The sequence below is a fragment of the Equus przewalskii genome, chromosome 15, assembly GCF_037783145.1.
Source record: "Equus przewalskii isolate Varuska chromosome 15, EquPr2, whole genome shotgun sequence".
Classification (NCBI taxonomy): Eukaryota; Metazoa; Chordata; class Mammalia; order Perissodactyla; family Equidae; genus Equus; species Equus przewalskii.
Window position 1 is genome coordinate 52,403,826 of NC_091845.1, and position 23,425 is coordinate 52,427,250.

The 23,425-nt window shown below is 35.0% G+C and overlaps 1 protein-coding gene across 50 annotated transcripts in view; it reads left to right on the forward strand.

Moving 5' to 3' along the window:
- The window catches only part of CLASP2 (cytoplasmic linker associated protein 2), a 163,715-nt gene that overhangs the window by 99,748 nt on the left and 40,542 nt on the right, over nucleotides 1-23,425 (forward strand). For 11 of the 50 annotated variants that reach the window (XM_070575816.1, XM_070575821.1, XM_070575822.1 and 8 more), the window contains 9 exons: nucleotides 744-767; nucleotides 2,660-2,677; nucleotides 4,796-4,897; nucleotides 11,076-11,246; nucleotides 11,671-11,778; nucleotides 18,887-18,949; nucleotides 19,878-19,984; nucleotides 21,664-21,687; nucleotides 23,031-23,275. In XM_070575816.1, the coding sequence (XP_070431917.1) occupies nucleotides 744-767; nucleotides 2,660-2,677; nucleotides 4,796-4,897; nucleotides 11,076-11,246; nucleotides 11,671-11,778; nucleotides 18,887-18,949; nucleotides 19,878-19,984; nucleotides 21,664-21,687; nucleotides 23,031-23,275 (862 nt within the window). The remainder of the gene's footprint in view (nucleotides 1-743; nucleotides 768-2,659; nucleotides 2,678-4,795; nucleotides 4,898-11,075; nucleotides 11,247-11,670; nucleotides 11,779-18,886; nucleotides 18,950-19,877; nucleotides 19,985-21,663; nucleotides 21,688-23,030; nucleotides 23,276-23,425) is intronic. The other 39 variants (XM_070575823.1, XM_070575829.1, XM_070575824.1 and 36 more) reach the window with 5 other exon arrangements.

The window sequence follows — 23,425 nt, forward strand, 5'->3', positions numbered from 1 at the left end:
ACACACAGAATAACCTTATCATTGATATAGGGAGCATCCAAAACTAAGTTCCCAAAGGCCAGCCAAGAGCCAGCCCCGTAAGTAGGCCCTCATTAAGAGCAGCATCAAGCCTGGTATGTTTATACTTTCCTGCAGAGGCACTAAAGGCCAAGCCTGATAATTACCCCACTTCCCAGTAGTGCCAGTATGCATGATTTCATAGTTTTGTAATTTTCTCTATTAGAGTAGAAAAATTGAGATTTATCTAGATTTGAGGTTTTATAGGGATTGAAAGTTCTGAGAAAGGATGGGATGGGGAAGCAACAAGGCACTAGACAGAAGATAATGACGAGAGAACTAAAGAGTAGAATCTGAGGGGTGTGCTATAGGCTGTAGAGGAAAAGAAACAAGGCGAGGTGACTCTGATAAGGAGAAACTCAGCAGACCAAAGCAGAGGGTTTGCCTGATGATGGCAAGGCTCCAAGCTTGGGACATGGGCTGCACTGATTTCTCTCTCTGGGATAGTGAAAATCAGATTCATCATCTGTCCTGATTTTGGGGGCGGGGGGGTGGTTTCTGTAGTCTATTTCACATAGGAGCCTCATCTTGTTTAATCTAGTATGTTTTAGTTGAAAGCAAGCCTTTTATATATGTCTGTGCTTGAATTCTGTCTTCTTAAAAATAATGTTTTCTAGGGATTATAAAATCATTTTTTTCTAATATACTAAGTTTTCCTCTGTTCTTTGCTTGCTCTTTCATCAAAGAGGATACTTCTGACAAGATGGATGGTAAGAACTTTTATAAATATACTACTAAAGATTTTTATGCCTCTTGGATTCTATATAATATTTTTGTTTATTCTCTTAATTTCTGAAAATAGACTGCTTATTTAGCAGCATTGTGAAAACGGCTACATAATTCTCTTGTTGAATTTTGGGTTAGACGTATCCATTTTTGGGTTTCCCAGTCCACTCAAATACTAATTTACTGTTTGTTGTAAGTTAAATCAGTTATCTTAAAACTTTTTCATGAGCTCTTAGAAATATTCTTGATTTCTTACATCTTTCTCTGAAATATTAGATTTAGAAGAATGGAAAGGAGTCTCATGAGTGATTTAATTCAACTGTTTAGTTTATTAACTCTGATACAAAGAGAGGCAAATGACATTTTACAGATTCATGTCGTTATTTATGAAAATGAAATGCAAGTTACAGATGCTGTCTTTTTAAAAGTGAGTTTCAAACTAACATTTAACCAAAACTGAACTTTAAGCTTTGCCTTTTCGATTTTGGTATTCAAATGATTATAGTTTATCTGTAGTGCTTGGTTCAATGTGGTATTTTTTATCTGTATGGTACTTTTTGTCTGATACTAGACAGTATATTACCCACACTTTCCCTTCACTTCAGATGCCATAATGTTATCTAGGAACTTGAGCTTTTTTTTTTTTTTTTTTAAAGATTTTATTATTTTTTTTCCTTTTTCTCCCCAAAGCCCCCAGTACATAGTTGTATATTCTTTGTTGTGGGTCCTTCTAGCTGTGGCATGTGGGATGCTGCCTCAGCGTGGTGGAACTTGAGCTTTTTTTAAGAACATATGAGAAGATACTAAACCTGTAAGTCACAGTATGAGATCTAGGAAAAATGGAGAACTGTATGTTTTTCTGTCAATTACTGCATAAACTCTGAAATTGCTATTTCTTCCATTCTAATGAAATGGAACATTTATTTAATCTTAGGTTATGTACATGAGTGTTATGTATGTTAGTCTCTGTACTTCTCTGTTTGTTTAATGTATTTTATAACTTTCAAAAATTATTGAATGAAATGAAAGCCCACCAAGAGATAGTTTGTATATTTCAAATCCTTTAATATCACTTCTAACACTGAGATTCTGGATCCTTTGAAAACAAATTTTTCTTACTTTCCAGATCAAAATATTTTCTTGTTTGGGTCAGAAACATCAGCCTGTTTGAGGAATCACCTATGTTACGTGATGTACTAGTCTCACTGGTATTCAGTCCTATGTTTAAAAAAATCTCTGTACACACACAGAAATATATCTGTTATTGCCCTTTAGTAGTAGAGAGTTATGACATTTGTCATTTTAGCTAGTTTTCATTGACATCTTAGGGAGTACACATAAATGTTGAGTAAATTGCTGATGATCAATCCATCAGGTCTTTGTAATGCTTTGGTGAAAATCCTGGGTTAATGAGGCCTAGGTCATGGATTTGATTCCTGTATTTGTCAGGTAGCTTTTCTAGTTCTTTTATGGACTACCTTTTGAAAATGCACAGAAAGTGTTCATACTCTGGAAAGGTCTGTAAAAATCTTCATTTCAAAGAGAGTAATGACAGAGTTGCATCTTTCTTGAGTGATTAACTTCTCTAATTTTCCTCACCATTTCACATTTTAAGTATGAAGTATAGCAGATAAAAGTGTTATAGAATTTTGCCGTTTTCAATTGTCTTTCTTTGTGTTGTGAGTTATTAGATTACTTCAAATTTTGTTTTTTCTCAGAATGAACCTTGTAAAAGTTAATTTAAGGCTATCAGACTAGAAGATATTTTCCGTTTTCACCCTTTCATTTTAGTTTTGGGTGGGAGGCGTGAAGTAGGTCTTAACATCAGCATTGGCAGAATTTGTTGAAATTTTATTGTTTTATTTCTCTTATTTAGGAACAGCATCTGAAGATGGTAAGAATGATATATTTTGTTAGTAACACAAATACCTCCTACATTAATATTTTCATTAGTAGGAATTAAATATTGAAAACTAAAATAGGCTAATTTCTTTGCAAATCTATATAATTTGCTAGCTGTGGTAGCTTCTACATTTTATGTTTGGTTGTGTTAGTTATATGTGTGGATTTTTTTGTTTTTTTACTTCATCCTGGAGTTTTCCTTTGTCTCTTGGATCATCTCATGCTGGGAAAATGTAATTGCTTAACATGTTTAATAATATTTAGTATAAAGTTAGTACATAGTTTCATTTTTTCCAGTAGTGACATTAATTCCTTTCCGTTGTTTTTCTGTTTTTGTCTTTTAGTTTATGCCAGTTCATTTATACTTTAGGGGAGCATGTGCCATTGCTTTATCATTGGAGTTTAAATATTGTCCACGTTTAAATGCATTTAGTCAACTTTTAAATGTATCTTTGATTGTGAATCAGTTACTGGGGAATTGCATATATGATTTGAATTTGAGGTTACAAAAAACTTGCCAACCGTGCTACTTTATTTTACTAAACCAGTTTACCTTAAAAAAGTACTTATTTGTTGCTTTTGGATTTGTAGAAAGGAAAAAAATTCAATTTTTATATTTATCCTGCCTGAAGGCTATCTTATTAAACCTCTGATTTGAAGCATGTTTTTTTTCTTCTAAGTTTTACATGGATGACATTTTCTTGTGATACAAAACCAAGTAGATTTAACTTTGTTTTTGGTCTTACATTTACTCTGATAAATTCGAAATATTTTTGCATTCTAAGTTTAAAATGGAATACTCTTATGAAAATGGCTTCTGGCACTGCGGCCAGAATTATAATTTAGAATACAGTTGTAATTTAGAATAGTAATATTAAAATACTTAACTTATCCTGATTTCTTGCTTATATTGGATAGATTCTCCATTTCAAAAGTAATTTATCTTTCTGTTTTACTTCTTAATCAGGAGGACGTTGTGTCCTACTCTAAACAGACTCTGTAAAAGGTTGAAAGGCCTGAACTATGGGCTTATCAGGGGCCTTAAAGAAGTTGATAGAATGCTAGGCCTCTACCAGCTATACTTCTGGTTGTGCTTCTGTTTTATTCCTAGTTCTTAATTCACTCTATCATCTTCCCTCACTCATTTTTTAATTTTGTAATTTATCCTTAGTCTTCAGTGTATTTTTTCCTAATTAATATAGATGTACCACACTCGCCAGTGTTTGTGATTGCCCTACGAATTGTACCTTTTAACTAAAAAGGATTCTGAGCCCTTCTTTATGATTATGTTAGTATTGGTTCTGTTTGATAATGGTTGAGACTGTTGCTTGAGAACACCTAGTAAGTGTGCTGCTAGTAATATATTTTTGTTTTTACTAACAACAATTTACTTAAGCACTTTGATAGCATTATCTCTTCTGGTTCTAGAGCTCTGGTAATTAGATGTTTGTGGCTTGGTTTTGTGGAGGGGGATGAGGCAGCGATAAAAGAGAAAAGCGAGGTATTTCCTCAAATCATTTTATAAATGTAACAGGTTGATTGGGGGGAAAGAATAGTAAAGGTGTCCAAATACATCTGTAGTAATCTAATGTTTAGCATAGGATAAAAAGATTGAATATTTTACCTAGTATTCTCTTCTTGCAAATCCCTTTAGAAGTACATTTTCAGTCAGAAGGATTATTTGGGTTGTTATTTCTAAGATTAAGCTTAAATTTAAAACTATAGGCCAGATTTGAGAATAAATTTCATGGAAACTGAAATTTCAGAATTGGCACTACCAATTAAGAAACAAGTGACATGCCTATGGTAATTATCTTAATTATAACTCTACTGGACTAATAATATTAAACTAAGAATGGAAATCTTTTAATTTGACTTTATTTTTACCCTTGAAAGAAAGTTAGCTTATGGTGCAACATGTAAAAAGCAGTATATATTTTTAAAATTTTAAGAGAAATATAACCTGTAAGTGATGGTTACATTATGACAGGATTCAACAATACTTGAAAAACACACCAAATTAGAAAATTATGGTGAGATTTTTTTCCCCTCATTACTAAATATTATTATAGAAAAAAGTCTTTAATTATGTGAATAATTTATTCCTTAGGCCGAGTGAGAGCAAAACTTTCAGCACCATTCGCTGGCATGGGAAATGCCAAGACAGATTCTAGAGGAAGAAGTCGAACAAAAATGGTGTCTCAGTCACAGCGTATGTATTACCTATCAGTTGTCCTGTATTTGTAATATGTTAGCGTAAGCGTGTTGCTTGTATATTACTGTATTAGGAGATTGACCAGTGGATAAAGACAAAGCTAATTTCAAAAAAGAAAAGCCACATACTGAGTTCTTGTTCTGTACTTTAGGTTCATCATCACCTGACAAAAATGAAGGTATTTTTTTTTCAATGTTTTGGGTCAGTTGTTGTGCATGTTTTGGAATTTTTTTGAGTGGGTGTTGTCTTGTCTTTGGTGTGTTATTAGGGCTGCATCATTGGTATCTGCCACCTAGAAAGAAAAATTTCATCTGCTTTACAAACTTTTGCATGAAGATATTTTAAATAGCGCAAATCTGTTAGCATTACGGTTTTCACAGTCTACTCAGAAACTTGCAAATGTGGAAAGTTGAGCTTTTTAGAGACAAAATAATTGCCATATATTAGCATCAAATCTGGTTGCATCTAGCTAATGCTGTTCAAAGACAGATATATGGTATCTTTGTACTCTCCCCAAAATCTATTACAATATGGTTAGCATTTTTGGCAGGAGTATACTGATTCATAGTGAGGAAACAAATTGAAATGACTGATTCTGCTATGTTTCTTGTTAAATTTGAGATTTATATTTTTCCCATTTCTTTGGAAGCTGAGTTCCTCATAAGCACAATTATTAAAACACAATTTTGAGGTCTAGGTAAAATGAGTAATCCATTTCTACATATTACAGAATAGCAACACATACATTTATGGCGTTATTAATTTAAAAGAGTTTGTTCCCATTCCTTCTTTATCCAGAGATTTTCATTAGCATTTATCTCTAAAACAGAAATTTTTTCTAGGGAAATAATTCTTGGGTTATTCTACATACTTGGCTGTTTTGGAAAGACATAGATTTAACTATTTTCCATTGTTGTTTAGATGATTCCTCAGGATATAGATGCCCTATTTGTCTGTTTTTTAACTTAATTCCTGAATTTTGGAATTAGGGAAAAGAGCTGGGCTTGGAGGGAGCCAGAGTGATGATTATACAAGTCCTGCCTAGCAGATTCTCCTCTTTTCCTCTTTCCAAAGTCAAAGGATCCAGGCAGAGTAATGATGAGAGCACCCAACAATAGTCCTAAAAATAAGCAGAAATGCTTAATAAATTGGTTTGCAAATTGAGGATTATTTACAAATAGGAAAAAATGGCAAATGCCTTCTCAGTAAGGGCTCTTCTCTCAACCAAATTAAGAATAGATATCACAATCTTCCCTGATCTTGTGTACTTTTAGAGTAATTTTTTAAAGTAACTTAATCTTTAGCAGTACAGGATAGTTGTTTAGAGACTTGCTGCTCCAAACATATGTGCCCAGACTAGCATCAGCATCACCTGGGAGCCAGATAGAAGTGAACAATCTCATGCCACCGCAGATCTGCTGAATTCAGTCTTTCACAAGATCACCAAGTGATTTATGTTATAATGAAGTCTGAGAAGTATTGATTTAGGTCACAGACTCTGGAGCCATACTGCCTAGATTTGAATCATGGCTCTTCTGGGTTATTATTTAAAGCTGCTATATTTCTGTATATTCATCTGTAAAATGGAGAGGATAATCTCACAGGATTGTTGTGAGGATTAAATGATGTAGTACATTTAATACACTTAAGACAGTGCCTGGGCCCAGTGTAAGCACTATATATTGTAGCTGATAAAATTATCCTTCTGGTAGTCTTAGTCTAATATCAACTGAATTTTATACTCCTGTTTGTACTTCTGTATTTTGTTATTCTTCTGACCTTCAGGAAACAAAGAAATAAGTAATGGTGAAGTTAGGAAATTTAAAGGATAAAGAAAATCAAGATAGCAACCAGAAACTGTCCATACTATTATCTTACGGATAAAACTTAATTTTATGCAAGATATTCTACTTAGTTCTCTCCTAAAGTAATACTAAGACTGAGCTGAGGGCAAAGATTCAGAGTGCTTTCTGTATGACTATATTACTTAAGGACCTCCCTTTTAGGTATATTTTAACTACTGATCACTTCAGTGGAATGCAGAATAATTTTTTTACATTTGGTTTTTCACTTTGAAACCCAATCCACAGTACTTCAAATCCTCTCCTGGAGTGAAAACATAATGATAGGCTTTTTAGACTTAGTAGGATTTTAAGATCAGAAGACTTTAACCACTGTAAAATCGCTTAGGTTTAAATCATATTGGAGAGGTTTTTATTTATTTGCTTGATTATTTATTTAAATGACTGTTTATTCCATTCTAAATTCTTTTGAAAAAAGATATTGTGGACCCATATAATTTGATGCAAGTTTCTTTACAACATATTTGCACAGAAATATTGCTGTGATCTCAATCTTCACTTTGTTGTAAAGTAATTCTTTAGGGATTGCATGGTTTTTCCATATTTTTCTATCACTATTTAGCAAAAAGAAAAATCTCTGGGATCAAAGCAGGTGTGTTCTAATGGCTAACCAAAATAAATGAAAGCAGACCCAATGGAGAGACTTTCAGATTTATATTTTATGTAAGGATTGTGTCTTCTTTTGTTGTTGGTAGTGACTGGTTGCGTACAAATGATTGTACAGCCTGTCAGAAACTTTGTCTCCTCACCCCACCCACCTGCTGTTTGTTTTTTTCCTGTGCATCCTACGAAAGATAAAATTTGTAGCTTTTTCATGTAACTTTTCTTCAGCTATAAGATGTAGTCCTCCCTTACCTGTAGTTTTAAATTAAATGTTTAAATAATAAAAACTTAAACATTTAATTATTTAGATTTCAGGCTATCAGTAGAAGAAAAGCTGAAGAGTTTACGTTTACTTTTGCAACTTCATTTCATCTGCTTTATACATGAGTGTCTGATTTCAGTTTATCAGCTGTAAAAACTACTAAATGTACTGCTTTTGTTACAGACATCTATGGTTTTGGGATTTTTTTTAAAGTTCGCTTTTTTTGCCTTAGGAATTTTTATTTTCTAAGAACTGACTAAAGCTTTCTTATTTCCATCTGCCATCCATTTTAAATCTGCTCCTTCCCTCTTCATGGATTATAACCCTTACCCTAATTCTGCCTTTACACTTGTTCAGGATCACAATCTGCTAATACCATTGGTGGTAAGAATCTATACACTGTATGTGTGCATCTATTGTTTGATCACCTATTTTCATTATCAAGAATGGGTTCTATTCAGCAGAAATTCTTAACATATGAAAGTCCATCATTTTGTAGCCATAGGGGGGCAAAAATTGCCAGTTATGATTTTTCTTTGGCCTGTCTTTATTTTATTACCAAAACCCTGAGTTTTTTTAAATTATCCAAGTTGATCCCACTGGTATAAACATTCAAAAGCAAAGGAGCTTTAGTAATGCCTTGAAAATATCTAGTAAAAACTATAGAACAGTAGTTTGAAAATTAGACAGTGCAACAGAAATTAGGTATCCTATTTCAAGTTTTGCAAATTAGAATATTTTCTAGTGGCATGCTGTTCTCTAGGTATATTATGCCCTTTTTCATCAACTCTATGGTTTTCTTAGAAGAAATAATTAGTCTTCGTAGTTCGTTGCTGGGGAAAGAGCCTTGATATTTTCTTCTAAGTATAAATAATTCCAAGATGAGTCGTAGGCACTGGAATTATCACATTGTTGGTAGGGATCGAAGGCATTAGAGAAGAGAGGGTAATGATTAAAGCAAAATGACTACTGCCAATTTTATTTTCTAGGAGAGGGCATGGGTGAATTTAAGTATATAGAGAGTGAGCTTGCATAATTTTGATAAATTCAATAAATCTAGAATAAGTGAAGTGGTTACTCTGCTTCTGTACTGCATGTTTTCTCTCTGCTGAATAGACCCACATTTCAAGGAATTCTCCAGTCTCCTATCAACACCTCCACCTCCTAAATTTATATTAGTTTAAGAGAATATCATATGTGTTCAGTTCATTATTTATACTTTTTATATTGTTGCAAGTGTTCCCATAAAATAGTCCATTTGCTTATCTTGCATTGTGAGTTTGTGGCATGTTGGGTGTTTGGGTGTTTTGGTGTGTATGTTTAGTTTAGACATTGCATGGAGAAAATAGGTGCCTTGTGAGTATCCTTAAGGTTATAACTGAAACAAACCTGATTTGAAGATTCTTCACCTGAAACATCATGAAACAGTTCAAATGAGCCATCATTTTAAAGTCGACTTGATTAATTTCCCTATAATAATTTAGAATTCCTTCTACATAAATAGTGAATTTTTAATTTCATTAGAAACACTATGTTTTACAGTATTGGTATAGCCAATGGAAGATAAGTTTCATTTTATGTGCTGGTAAGTTTAGGAATTAATCGTGAGTTTTTAAATTGTATTCAGTGAGACCATGTCAAGAGAACTATGGCAAGGGTCACAGATCAGCAGCCCATCAACCACATCCGGCCTGCGACTATTCATGTATTACTTGGTGTACACAACATGATAAAAATCAGGAAATTTCAAAGCTTTCACTTTTTTAAAAATCCCAAAACCTGGCCGGTATTACCTCAAGACAGAGCTGGCTGGAACTAAAAAGTCACTGCTCCCTGCCTCACACTCAGCCCTCCTTCCTCATTGACACCCCCTCCTGTTCCTATTGACATTTGAATCTTTCATCTTTGTTCTGTGAAAATAAAGCATGATTGGGTAAGATTATACAAGGTGAGGAGTGACTGCCTTATTGGTTAAGAGAAGTAGTGCCCTGGACCAGCCTCGGTGGCCTAGTGGTTAAATTCGACATGCTCCACTTCAGCGGCCCAGGTTCAGTTTGCGGACATGGAACCATACCACTTGTCTCTTAGCAGCCGTGCTGTGGCACTGGCTCACATGAAAAAGGAAAATGAAAAGGAAGATTGGCAATGGATGTTAGCTCCCAGGAATCTTCCTTAGCAAAAAAAAAAGGAGAGAACTGGTGGCCACCAAAGGCAGAAAGTTGCTTTCATGAAGATTTAAGTGCAAGTTTGATTTTTCTATATGCTACCCGTCAAAATCTAGAGTTACATTATATCTTGGAGTTATCCAGTTCATTTTCCCATTCAATGCATGCATAAAATGTTTTGGTTGACAAGGAACTCATCGCCTTAAAAGTTAACCTGTGGAATTCTAGTTTAAAACCAGGTTTGTTAGGGGCTGACCCCATGGCCAAGTGGTTAAGTTCGCGCGCTGTGCTGCGGCAGCCCAGGGTTTCGCCAGTTTGGATCCTAGGCACAGACATGGCACTGCTCGTCAGGCCACGTTGAGGTGTTGTCCCACATGCCACAACTAGAATGACCTGCAACTAAGATATACACCTATGTACCGGGGGGATTTGGGGAGATAAAGCAGGAAAAAAAAAAAAGCAAAAAAATCCAGATTTCTTAGCTTTTTTATAACCCTTGCCCCAATCTCTGAGATTTTGTCCAACTCCCTCTCTGTCTCCCTGACCATATGTCCTCTGCCTTGCAAGACTGAAAACCACCAGTTTGAAAAGGGTGTGACTTCTTTGACATTGCCTGTTAGTCCTGTTCTACCCTCAGCCCTTCTACAGCCACATCCCAGACGTGGCTACCCAAGATCCCTTTTTGATCCTGTTTGAAGGCAAATAGCAAAACGCAAGCTTCTTTTTCAGCTGGCCCAATTTTGTAAACATTTAAAATTTAATTTTGTAAAAATTTTTAAATGTACACAGTAGCAAGGTAGATAACTTTGTTATATCCATTCATAGGCAATCCAGCAGGCAAACTGTTTTAACATGAAGCACATTTTCATTATTATATTCTTAAAAAAAAATAATAGCAGTAATAGAACCATTAATTTTTTTCCTTTTTAATATGTAGCTTTAGTCATATGAAATGTATTGTCAGATAAGTTATTTCTATGGAAATATTTTATACTATTTGTGTTATGAAAATCATAATAGTGTTGTCCTTGTTAAACATAGCATCTTATACCTGCAAAAACTCAAAATATATTTTATGCGATTTACCATTCAGTCCTAGTATATAGTATACCATTTTTTTCTAGGTTATGATCATAAATAAATCTTCCTCAGTCCATTTCCTTTGAACTTAGAACTTGCCATACTATCACAGTTTTCTCAGATATGTTTCTTGAATTTTTATCCTTTCAGCAAGTTCTCTTGGAGTTCATATCTTAACATTTGTATATGTGTTTGGTGTTCAGCTGGCAGCCGGTCTGGGTCTCCAGGAAGAGTTCTGACCACGACAGCCCTCTCTACTGTGAGCTCTGGTGTTCAAAGAGTCCTGGTCAATTCAGCCTCAGCACAGAAGAGAAGCAAGATACCACGGAGCCAGGGCTGTAGCAGAGAGGCTAGTCCATCTAGGCTCTCAGTGGGTAAGATTTTCTATGTGAGACTTGAGACCTTTTATTTCTTATGTGTTTCAGGCTTTGATAGCATTGAAGACTTCAGTTAGGCACTTAAAGAAAGCAAAATTCAAGGCAATTAAAATGTAGGTTATAAATTAAACTAGATATCTTACCTTGAAAGTATAATTCATTTATATTTTAGTTTCCTTTTTATTTGCAGCCTCTATTTTAGTAAAATACTATTTGACCCTTCTAATCTCAAAATAGAGATCTGTAACTAAGAAATTTAACTGTCTACCTGGTAATGCTTCATCAAGAGTAATTTCTTCTCAACTTTATATAAAAACTTGTTATCGATCAATTTTTAAGAAAAAAAATAAACCAAAATGTCAAAAATGCAAATTCTGCCTTCTGTTTTCTCCCTTATTATGCTGCTGTTGCTTCCTACCAGCCCGAAGCAGTCGTATTCCTCGACCAAGTGTGAGTCAAGGGTGCAGCCGGGAAGCCAGTCGGGAGAGCAGCAGAGATACAAGTCCTGTTCGCTCTTTTCAGCCCCTTGGTAAGTATTTGGGCAGGTGTGAGATGCATTGCTTTCCCCTTGTGTTATTACCATCTGATAATTTCAAGTACCTTGGATTTAGCTTCTTTACTGACTGTGGCTTTGCCCCTATTTCTTTTTGGTCTTTTTGAGGAAAGAGTCAGAAGAAAATTATATTTTGAGGAAATTCCTTTGACATTTACTTGTCTTAAATGAGCAAGTTAAACGTTGTATCAACAAATTGTCTTCCTAATCAAGTAAATATCACACAGATTTAAACTACAAAATATTAAACTCACGTTTTTTTAAACAAGTAAGGCTCTAAAATTTAAAAATGTTTAAATATTTACTCTCAAGTGAAATATGGACTATTTAGTTGGGTAAAATAAATACGTTTGTCCTTTCAGAAGAAATATTGACATTTCAACTTAGATATTTAACTTAGTTTACTAGAAAGAGTACTACAAAATAATGTATGAACAACTTATTAAAGTGAGAGACATAGAGTGACATCAGCATGATGGCAGAGTGAGCTCTTCCCTTAGACTCTCCCTCTTAAGATACAATGAAAAGGACACTCATAAAGCAACAGAGGACATTCACACAACACAAAAGACATCTGAGAGACCCACGCAGCCATACAGCTGAAGGTGGAAGTGCTGGACCCCCTGGAGGAAGTGGTAGGAGGTAAGAGGATCTCTTCTCCCTCCCCCGACAGGAGCAACCCAGGGCACCAGACCACACAAGGCTCTGAGAGGAGGGGGATGCCGCAGTGCGCCATGGGAACACCTTCACTCTCCAAGTTTCCTCACAGCCTATGGGGAAGCCCCACACAGAAGTGGCTAAGCTGCTGCAGGGGTGTCTTCATCAAGCCATCACACCAGGAGAGCAGATAGCAAGGGCAGAGCAAGAAAGCCTCCTGGATCGTGCAGGTGAAAGAGAGCACCCCTCCCCCCACCCAGCACTCCAGCTCAGCCAGTCAGCCAGAGTGTCCGCACATATGATAGAAAAGCAGCAGCTGAGAATGATTGAGCCACAGTGGGCTCAGAATACGTAGCTCTTGACCCCCACTCAGTGGCGGCAGGTGGAAGCTGCAACCAGATACTATCACTATGAGGAGGCACAAATCCATACCATCAGACAATATGAAGAAATATATTAATACTCCAGACCAGAAGGAAAATGACAAGCACCCAGAAATCAATCCTGAAAGCACAGAAATTTATAATCTAAGTGGCAGCGAATCCAAAATAGCTATCATAAAAAAACTCAATGAGTTGCAAGAAGATACACATAGACAGTTCAAGGAAATCAGAACAAGATTAATGAACAGAGGGAATTCTTCACAAAAGAGATTGACAACTATAAAGAAAAACCAATCATACATGTTAGGGATTAAAAACACAATGGATGAGTAAAGCAAAATGTGGACTCCCTAAATAACAGAGCTTATATTATGGAGGAGAGAATTAGCAGTCCGGAGGATAGAAACATAGACACACTTCAGGTGGAGGAGAGAGAACTAAGACTAAAAGGAAATGGAGAAATTCTCCAAGAAATACCTGACTCAATTAGGAAATGCAACATAAGGATTATAGGTATTCAAGAGGGAGGAGAGAGGGAGAATGGAGCAGAAAGCTTGTTCAAAGAAATGATAGCTGAGAACTTCCTAAACCTGGGGAAGGAGCTGGAGATATAAGTGAAAGAAGCTAATAGAACTCCTAACTATATCACTGTAAAAGGATCTTCTCAAAGGCATATCATAGTAAAGCTGGCAAAAGTCAGTAACAAAGAAAAAATGCTAAGGGCAACAAGGCAGAAGAAAATAACTTAGAAAGCAACCCTGTCAGGCTTTCAGCAGGTTTCTCAGCAGAAACCTTACAATTTAGGAGAGAGTGGAATGAAATATGCAAAATTCTGAAAGACAAAAACTTTCAGCCAAGAATACTCTAGCAAAAATATCCTTCAGATATGATGGAGAAATAAAAACTTCCCCAGATAAACAAAAGCTAAGGGAGTTCATCACCACAGGACCCCCCCCCCCCACACACACACACATAAGAAATGCTCAAGAAGGCCCTCATACCTGAAAAAAAAGGGGGGGTTACAAAGCCTTGAGCAAGGAGATAAATAGGTACACAAAATCAGAAAATTGCAGCTCTCTACCAGAACAGGTTAGCAAACACTTAATTACAACATTAAAGATAACAGGAAGGAAAACATCAAAAATAAATTTAATGTCGCCATTTTAATCACATACTTGCAACATAAGTTCAGATAAGTTGTGCCAATAATAACTTAGAAGGGGAAGAGTAAAAGGATGTAGTCAAGTTAGTCTAAGAAAATAAGAGGCTATCAGAAAATTGACTATCTCATCTACGAGGTTGTTTTATACAAACCTCATAGTAACCACTAAACAAATAATCAGAACAGAGACACAAATGATAAATGCTGAGAAAACCATCATATAGAACTACCAGACTGAATTGGTTGTCTGAAATACGTGGGATGAGAAACAAGGGAAATGCAGAAGAACTGGAAAATGAGTGATAAAATGGCAAGATTAAGCCCTCAGATATCAATAATCACTCTAAATGTAAATGGGTTGAATTCTCCAGTCAAAAGACACAGAGTGGCAGGCTGGATTAAAGAACAAGAGCCAACAATATGCTGCCTTCAGGAAACATATCTCAGCTCTAAAGATAAACACAGGCTCAGAGTAAAGGGATGGAAGATGATACTCCAAGCTAATGGCAAACAAAAGAAAGCAGGTGTTTCTGTACTTATATTAGACAAAGTAAACTTCAAGATAAAACAGATAATGAGAGACAAAGAGGGACTTCACATAATGATAAAAGGGACACTCCACCAAGAAGACATAACACTTATAAATAACTATGCACCCAATGCAGGAGCACCGAAGTATGTAAAGGAACTATTAACAAACCTAAAAGGAGATATTAACAACCACACAATAATAGTAGGGTACCTTAACACCCCATTTACATCAGTAGATAGATCATCCAGACAGAAAGTTAATCAAGGAAATGGTGCATTTAAGTGAAGAGCTAGACCAGATGGGACTTAATAGATATATATAGAACACTCCATCCAAAAACAGCAGAATACGCCTTCTTCTCAAGTGTACATGGAACATTCTCAAGGATAGACCATGTGTTGGGAAACAGGGCAAGCCTCAATAAATTTAAGAAGATTGAAATCATATCAAACATCTTTTCTGACCATAATGCTATGAAACTAGAAATCAAGTACGATAAAAAAGCTGGGAAAACGACAAATATGTAGAGACTAAACAACATGCTATTGAACAACCAGTGGATCATTGAAGAGATTAAAGGAGAAATCAAAAAATATCTGGAGACAAATGAAAATGAAAATACACCATACCAACTCATACTGGATACAGCAAAAGCAGTCCTAAGAGGGAAATGCATAGCAATACAGGCCCACCTTAACAAACGAGAAAAGTCCCGAATCAGCAATCTTTAGCTACACCTAACAGAACAGGAAAAAGAAGAACAAACAAAGCCCAAAGCCAGCAGAAGGAGGGAAAAAATAAAATTTAGAGCAGAAATAATTGGAACAAAAAAACACTAGGAAAGATCAATGAAACAAAGAACTGGTTCTTTAGAAGATAAACAAAATTGACAAACCCTTAGCCAGGCATACTAAGAAAAAAAGAGAGAAGGCTCAGATAAATAAAATTAGAAATGAAAGAGAAATTACAGCAGATCCATAGAAATGTAAAATGAGAGAGATTAACATTTTTATAGTATTTTATAGTTTTTTTCCCATTTATTAGCTAATTCATGTTATGTCACTGCTGTAAAACCTGTCTGTCCCTGATTATAGAGATTGTACTATGAACTTTACTATAATACTTTATTTACCTCAATTATAAAATATTAAATGATCTTTTTCTTAACCTCTAGTATTTTAGAATAATTGGAGAGGCAGAATTTTTAACATTGAAAATCTTTAGAATTTTTGCATGGTCCTTCAGCATTTTAACTAGCACTTTATTTGTACATACCTATAGCCATGTCAGATTTTTCCTTTTAATTCCATAAAATGTAGATTACTACAATACTTAGGTAGTTCCTCTTCAGACTTTGTGACACTTAAGTAAAACATAGTTCTCATCATCTATTAGAATTATTGTTTTCTTCAATAGACATGTTAGTGTAGAATTTCTAGAGATTAATTTCTTCTTCTGTGGGGCATTTGGGTCAAATATATCATTAGACTGATCTAGAAAACCCATTGAGCTAGGAACACAGACAGGGATATCCTCAACCCTTGTTGTTTATGTTCCAGTTCCAGGTACCAAAGAGTTTCCCTTTCTATACTTCGCCAGAGATATTTTTAGTTCATATACAGTAGTCTTAGTCTGTCGAGTGTCTGTGTATGTGTGTATGCACATGCACATACGTACATGGTACATCCTCATATATATATATGTTTAAAAAATGAAATAAGTCCTGCCTTTATATAAAATAAGCATGCCCCCTTGAAGAATTGAAGGAAGTAGAGTGGGTGTGTGGTAGTTTAAGAGCTTGTGTTCTAGGGTCGGATGGCCTACCCCAGCTCTATAACTTTTCTATGCCTGGGTATCCTCATCTGTAAAACTAAGATAATAATAGCATGTGCTTTCTAGGATTGTTTTGCAGATGCTATAAATGAGTGAATACATGAAAAAGTCCCTCAGAACAGTGCTTGGTACACAGTGAGCACTTGATTATCATGGTCATTGTCACTGCCACCACTATTACCACTACTCCTCTTCCTCCTCCTCCCCCTCCCCTTCCCTCTGAAGCTCTAATTGCTTACCTAGAAATAGTTCATTATGCTTTAGTAACAATGATCTTAGATTTTTTTTAGTGGTATTATACCTGCATTTGTATAATGCTAATACTGTGGAATTATTAGAAAATGTGAGACATCAAGAAGAAACCAGGGGCTGGCCCCATGGCCGAGTGGTTAAGTTCTCTTGCTCCACTTCGGTGGCCCAGGGTTTCTCCAGTTCGGATCCTGGGCGTGGACATGGCACCACTCATCAGGCCACGCTGAGGCAGCATCCAATATGCCACAACTAGAAAGACCCACAACTAAAATATACAACTATGTACCAGGGGTCTTTGGAGAGAAAAGGCAGGAAAAAAAAAAAAAAAAGATTGGTAACAGTTGTTAGCTCAGGTGCCAATCTTTAAAAAGAAAAAGAAGAAACCAAAATGTTTCTACACCTTTTAAACCTGTATAATAGTTAGAGATTGGAGGAAATTTATAACCAACTATTATCTGAAAAATAAACATTGTTATTATGTCTATTTTTAAAGAGGTTATGTTGTCTAGCCATTAATTTTCTAGATTCCTCTCAAAACCTCCATTTGACAATTTAAATCATCTAAATTTTATTATTAAAGAAAGCAGCTTTCCTGAGTCTAATGAAATATCCTACTTGGGTTAAAGATAATTAAACCTTTTAATCATATAATGTTAGAAGAATTCGTTTTTATAGCCCTTTTATTTATATATGGATACTGTGTAGTAAAGGTAGCAGATTGGCCCTCTTTGGTACACAGGAATGAAGAATAGCTTTCCCAGAGATCAGGTTATCCTCCCCATTCCCATTTTCCGCGATATTTTGCCTGCATTCTCATATCCTTTTATTTGTTTATCTGGTGAATCCTTTTGTCCCCTCTGACTTGAATATTGGCATTTAGCAGATGAGTCCCATACCTTGCCATCCATTCACTTGTAGACAGGGCCAGTGTGAGAGCCCTAAAGCATCGGAAATAAATAAGCGCTGAGCAAAGCTGAACTTCTCTGGAACATGGACCCTTAGTTTCCATTTATTTCTGGAACCAAGATTTAAAGGCTTATATTATTACAAGCATGTAAGTGGTGCTTCTTACCTGCTATTTTCAGCTGCAGATAACTGTTGATTCCATAAAGTTTTTCAAAGATTTTCATCCATTAGGCATTTCCATGTTGGTTCAACTCTTTCTCACCATTTTATATATTATGTGTAATGGGTAAAATTAAAACTAACTGTATATTAGTGTGTTTTACTAATGATACCAATCACCTTTCAGGGTCTGATGAAACATCTATGCAGCATTCTCTTAATCCTTTTTCTCAATCTTTTTGATTATTTTCTCATTCATTTCTTTGTGGCAAAGGAAAGAGTGATTCATGTAATAAAAGTGTTTTAACTGCTCTAATATATCTGAAGAAGAGTAACTTTGAAAATGAATAATATATTCATTAAATATTAAAATGAATTTTACCTGGCTTTTTTGTTTCTGTATGTAAGTAAAAGATTGACTTTATGGTGTTATGAAAATCGGGGTTTTGAGATCTAAAATTTAAAATATGCTAAATTTAGAGAGAGATTATATAAATATAGGGAAATACGTCACACATTTCCAGGTTTTTTGATTAAATTATTAACATTCTTTTTTTTGCTGTTCAAATGTGCTTCGATATTTAAATAATCTTCTACTGTATGCAGACCTTATATTCTATGAACCATTATGGAAAATGTTTATGTTAACATAAGTGAGGTATGTTATCTTTTGAACAATGTGAAGATGGTATGTGTATTGTTTAAGAGCAAAGTCCTTGAAAGAATTCAGATACTGAGGTGCATCACTTACTAGTATGTGGCTTTCATCAATAAATTAACTTCTCTCTATGCTGTAGTTTACCCATCTATAAAATGGAATAATTATAACTGCCTCACTGGGTTCAGGGTTAGAGAAGATAGGATTATTATTGGTTACTAGTTACCATAGTGGTTTTTTTTTTTAAACTACAATGTTCATTTTTTCGTTCCATACTTGTACTTTTGACATTTCCTTCCATTTGAATACTTGCTTTTTTGTCTCCTGTGGGCTTATGTCTGTCCCCTTAGGTGTAAGATCTGTTGTGTGTCAAGGATAATGTTGCAATGCTAATATTCAGTTGCCCTATTTGGCAATATTCTGATCCTTAGCAATTAATAGTAATACCAGTGTTAACTAACTCTCCTTGCCTGACTATAGTGCTGCCACTATTCCTTGTTTCTGTGGTAATAGATGAGGTTTGTATGGTCCTGTTATTCCAGCCTCCAGACACCATTCCAGATCTACTGGTGCCCTCTACGCCCCCGATGTGTATGGGGCCTCAGGTGAAGGATGAGTACATTTTCACTGTCATCTGTGCATTCATCTCAAGTTTTTGTCCTTTTCAGTTTCCATTGAATAATATCTGTTTTAAAATTGATTCATTTACGTTTAATTTGTTGGACAATAAATCATTTGTGATTTTTTTGTTTTCCCCCAAGTAACTTGTTCTCCTTTAGCAACCTTATTTGAGCGTTTTTCTCCCTGGCAGATGGACATTTTTCTTTTGTGTAACCTAAGTTATGTTATTTTTAAATATAGAGTTGTTTTATGTTCTCAGTTCTGTACTTCATCTTTGTATATATGTTTTAAAAAAAAAAAACCAAAATGGTGGATGAAGTGTTTTAATTGTAAACGATGGTATAGAAAGTAGTTGAGGGCGAGAATTCATCTCTGGTTTGTCTTTTCGTACCTCAGAATGTCGGGCACACAGTAAGTGCTTAACAAATATCAAATATGTCTTAGTTATAGAATGAAATCAACCTATCTTGAAGGAGAAGAGAGAATAATTGGAGGGTTTTTCCCTTGCAAATTCCTGGTGTGGCTTCATTGAGCTCCTTAATCGTTACTGGTTTGAGGATCGATCTTTGTTCTGGACTCAGCCATGTGGATGAGATTTGCCTGACTGATAGAACTGAATTAATTATAGGGCGATAGACTTGCAAGCCCTTAGTCAGCCAGCCATTCTTCTATCTTCTGATCATAAATGTATTGTAGCTACTATTCTTTAAATTTATTTTCCACACATTGTGAGTAATTTTAAGCCTTTACCCTTTTATTTGACCAAAAACTAAAACCCAGTAAATGCAGTATTGCTTTTAAAATGCTTTGCCCCATTGGTTTTTTTTTTCTCCCCTTAAGGATCTTAAAGTTTCCACCCTGATGCTGTTAACATTTACGACTCTCAAAGCTGTTTTCCTTCTGATGAATTAGGTCCAGGGTATGGGATCAGCCAGTCAAGCCGACTATCATCTTCTGTCAGTGCCATGCGAGTCCTGAACACAGGTTCCGATGTGGAGGAGGCGGTAGCAGATGCCTTGGTACTCTTATCCGTTTCCTTACGTTATAGATGTTCCAATTATGACATTAATGCATGAGTAAGCCAGTCCACCAGTGTGGGAAAGGAGATGGGAAAATTCTTGTGGATTAAATCTAGGAAGATCAAGTGTAGGCAATGTAAAAAGCAGAGCAGCATAGTTAATTCTTGATCTTCATTAATTGGTCAGATTTTAAGCCAGGGCCAATAGTAATTGATGGGAGGTCAGGAATATAAATATTGATGTCTTTGATAGGGTGATGTGTCTAGTGCACTGTAGTACACTGAGAGTAAGGGTAGATAGGTTAGTGTATAAATATGTACACTGCAAGCATATCGTTTCATGGCTAGCTTAACCTTGAGTATTCAGGGATTATTTTAGTTTGGGGTAGGAGTTTGTTTAATCTTTTACTTATTTGTATTTTCTGAGCTGAGAGAAAGAACAACTTCAAGACAAATTATAATTACGATATCTTCCTGATCTTTATGCTTGACACATTAAACAGGTTTAAAAACATAGTTACAGATCTGTGATAGTTTGTCAGAAGAGTGTTGTGCATATATCACTGTTGTTTTCCTCACTTAAAATTATGAAGTTTCATTTGAAGTAATGACTATATTTAGCTTTTGCCGGTTTTCCAGGTCAATTCAGTATGACACTTCCTCTTTCAAATTATGGTATTAATCCTCTGTTTGAGAAGCATTTACTCAATTTCTTACCTAGAACTTATAAAAGGACTCATCTTTGTTTTAAAATGAAAACAAACATTATGCCTCTTAAAACTGTAGATCACATCTTAACCAGTGTTGACATAATACAATTTTTCCCACATAGCTTTGAAAAACAACTTTTAAAAAATATTTGTTGGTCATAGCTATAATATATTAAAATGAAATCAATGTGTAGTTCTACTCTAATAGTCTATACGTGCTGAATTTTTCCCTTTACCTCAGTCATTTGATTATTTTTTTTAATAAGTTAATATAACTAAGTAGGAACTTTGTTCTTTGGGGCATGGGATATATTGATCACATCTTGTTCTACTGATGTTAAATCATTCAGATGTTTTAAATTTGCTATTCCTCATCCATGTATTTCTCAAATTATGTTTTCTGGTTTCTTTTTAAATGGATGATTTACCTGTTAAATTCTGCTCACATAAATTTTATGAATTGAGTGAGTTATTCTTGAACTATTACTTACCATACTAAGATTGTGTTTGAATTATATGAGGAATATTTAACTACCAGGACTAAACACTGAATCCCAATAATTTTATTCTGTTTACTTCCATTGTTTGTATGGCATAGATATTCCAGCTGTAACTGTCAAGTTTTAGGAAAAGACTTTCCAACTATTAAGCCTAATTTGGACCTAGGGAAAATAATAGAAATAAAATTAACTTTGGAAACAACAGAAGGATCCAGATAGGAAGAAGACTTGAGTTTCTTTGGGAAAATTGGTTATGGAATATTTTTGTAGCTTAAATATATCTCTTTGGATTAAAGGATATTGGCAAGATTAAAGATATAGTCTGCTAATAAGCAGTTCTTTTGTGTCTATATATTTAAAAACTTAATGTTTGTGGTTATGGGCATTGTTAATGCCTACTTCACTGTGCCATTTAGCAAAATGTTCTTCATTATTTTCAATTTTTCTCTTCAAAAATTTACTGCTCTCAGCTCTTAGGAGACATACGGACTAAGGTATAGACATTGCTATTTTCTGACATCTTATGATACCATAACTTTTTTTTCTTTGCTTCATCAGTTTAACAAGGTGATAGTCTTCTATAAAAAATTCATATAGAAGTAATAAAATTCTTAAACATAAATCCATTTTTCTATAAATGTGATTATCATTGGAGAGAAACTACTTGAATAGAGGGTCCTATGGGGGGGTTCTCATCCTTTAAGTCTGACTGCTGCTTGCAAAGGAGATGATGTCATCACACTGCTGCCTGTAACAGAACTGATCCTGAAGCCCAGCACATTACTGCCATTCTAAATTAAGTTGATGTCTCTAAATCAGTATGAGGCATTTACTGATAGAAACTTCATTATAAAACTATTTTGAATTAAGTTCAAGTTACATTTCTTTTAGATTTTAGACTTTGGAGAATTTATAGCCACCTGGAACTGTTTTAAATTATTGTGCTTAACATATTTCATAGAAATGTTTTTCACCAGCCTAAATTCAGATATCACGTTACATAAAGGTTTGTTTCCAGTACTTGTAAGGAAATCTCAAATTAGCTATTTACTCGCTCTCATTTCACTTTTAATATACAAGGTATAATTAGCAGTTACATTTATTAAATAATAAGCTTCCGATATAAAGAAATCAAAGGAATCTAAATATGTTTTCTCATGTTTATTGAAATAGAATGTATAGACACATTGGGAAAAATGTGGAGGACTTTCAAGGAGCTTGCCTCTTAATAATAGTAAGCCAAACAGGTTCTCACCATTCATCGTCTGTATTTACTTCTTTAGGAGACATGAGAGTTAGGTACAAGGGAAGAAAGAGTAGCAAGAGAAGTGATAGCAGAACTAAAAGGAGAATAAAGGAAAGAGAAGGTAGAAAGACAGGGGGAAAAAAGTACTTTAAAAGGAGAAGAACGTGTTTTTCTGATCCATTGTCCATTTTCTGATCCATTCTCATCCCTAAAAAGGTAGTATTTTCTTCTTCTCGCTCAAATTTCCAGGACAATTTCTGTTCGTTTATGCTCTAGTAGTTCTTCTTGGTTTTCCATGAAAAGGAAAAACCCCACATTTTGGAGCTCTTTTCGCTTCACATATCTGACCTTCCATGCAGTCTTATTCTGCTTCTACCACTTCCCATAGTTAAAGAATATTTCATCTTCTACTAACTTCTAAAACATATTTTCTAAAGAAAAACTAAATATTGACATTTTTTATTACAATGATTAGCAGCATGCTTTGCAATGATTTTAAAACAAAAACCAGTCCTTTTGTGGTCAGTAGAAATTGTGAAATACCAGTATATTCTTTTAGCTACCACTAATGAGAGTCTTTATGTATAACAGAAAAAACCAGCTCGAAGGAGATATGAATCATATGGAATGCATTCAGATGATGATGCCAACAGTGATGCATCTAGTGCTTGTTCAGAACGCTCCTATAGTTCTCGAAATGGTAGTATTCCTACATATATGAGACAGACAGAAGATGTGGCAGAAGTCCTCAATAGATGTGCTAGTTCCAACTGGTCAGAAAGGAAGGAAGGCCTCCTCGGTCTGCAGAACTTACTAAAAAATCAGAGAACGCTAAGGTAAGTGTATTGTCTTAAAATAATTGCCCTGTCAGGTTAGCACTTTTTGACTTGACTTTGTTTCCATAACACTTTAGAGATACTGGTATGGGAACAGACTTATCCTGAATTCAGAAGGTAGCATCAAAATATTTTTCCAAGTTTAGGACT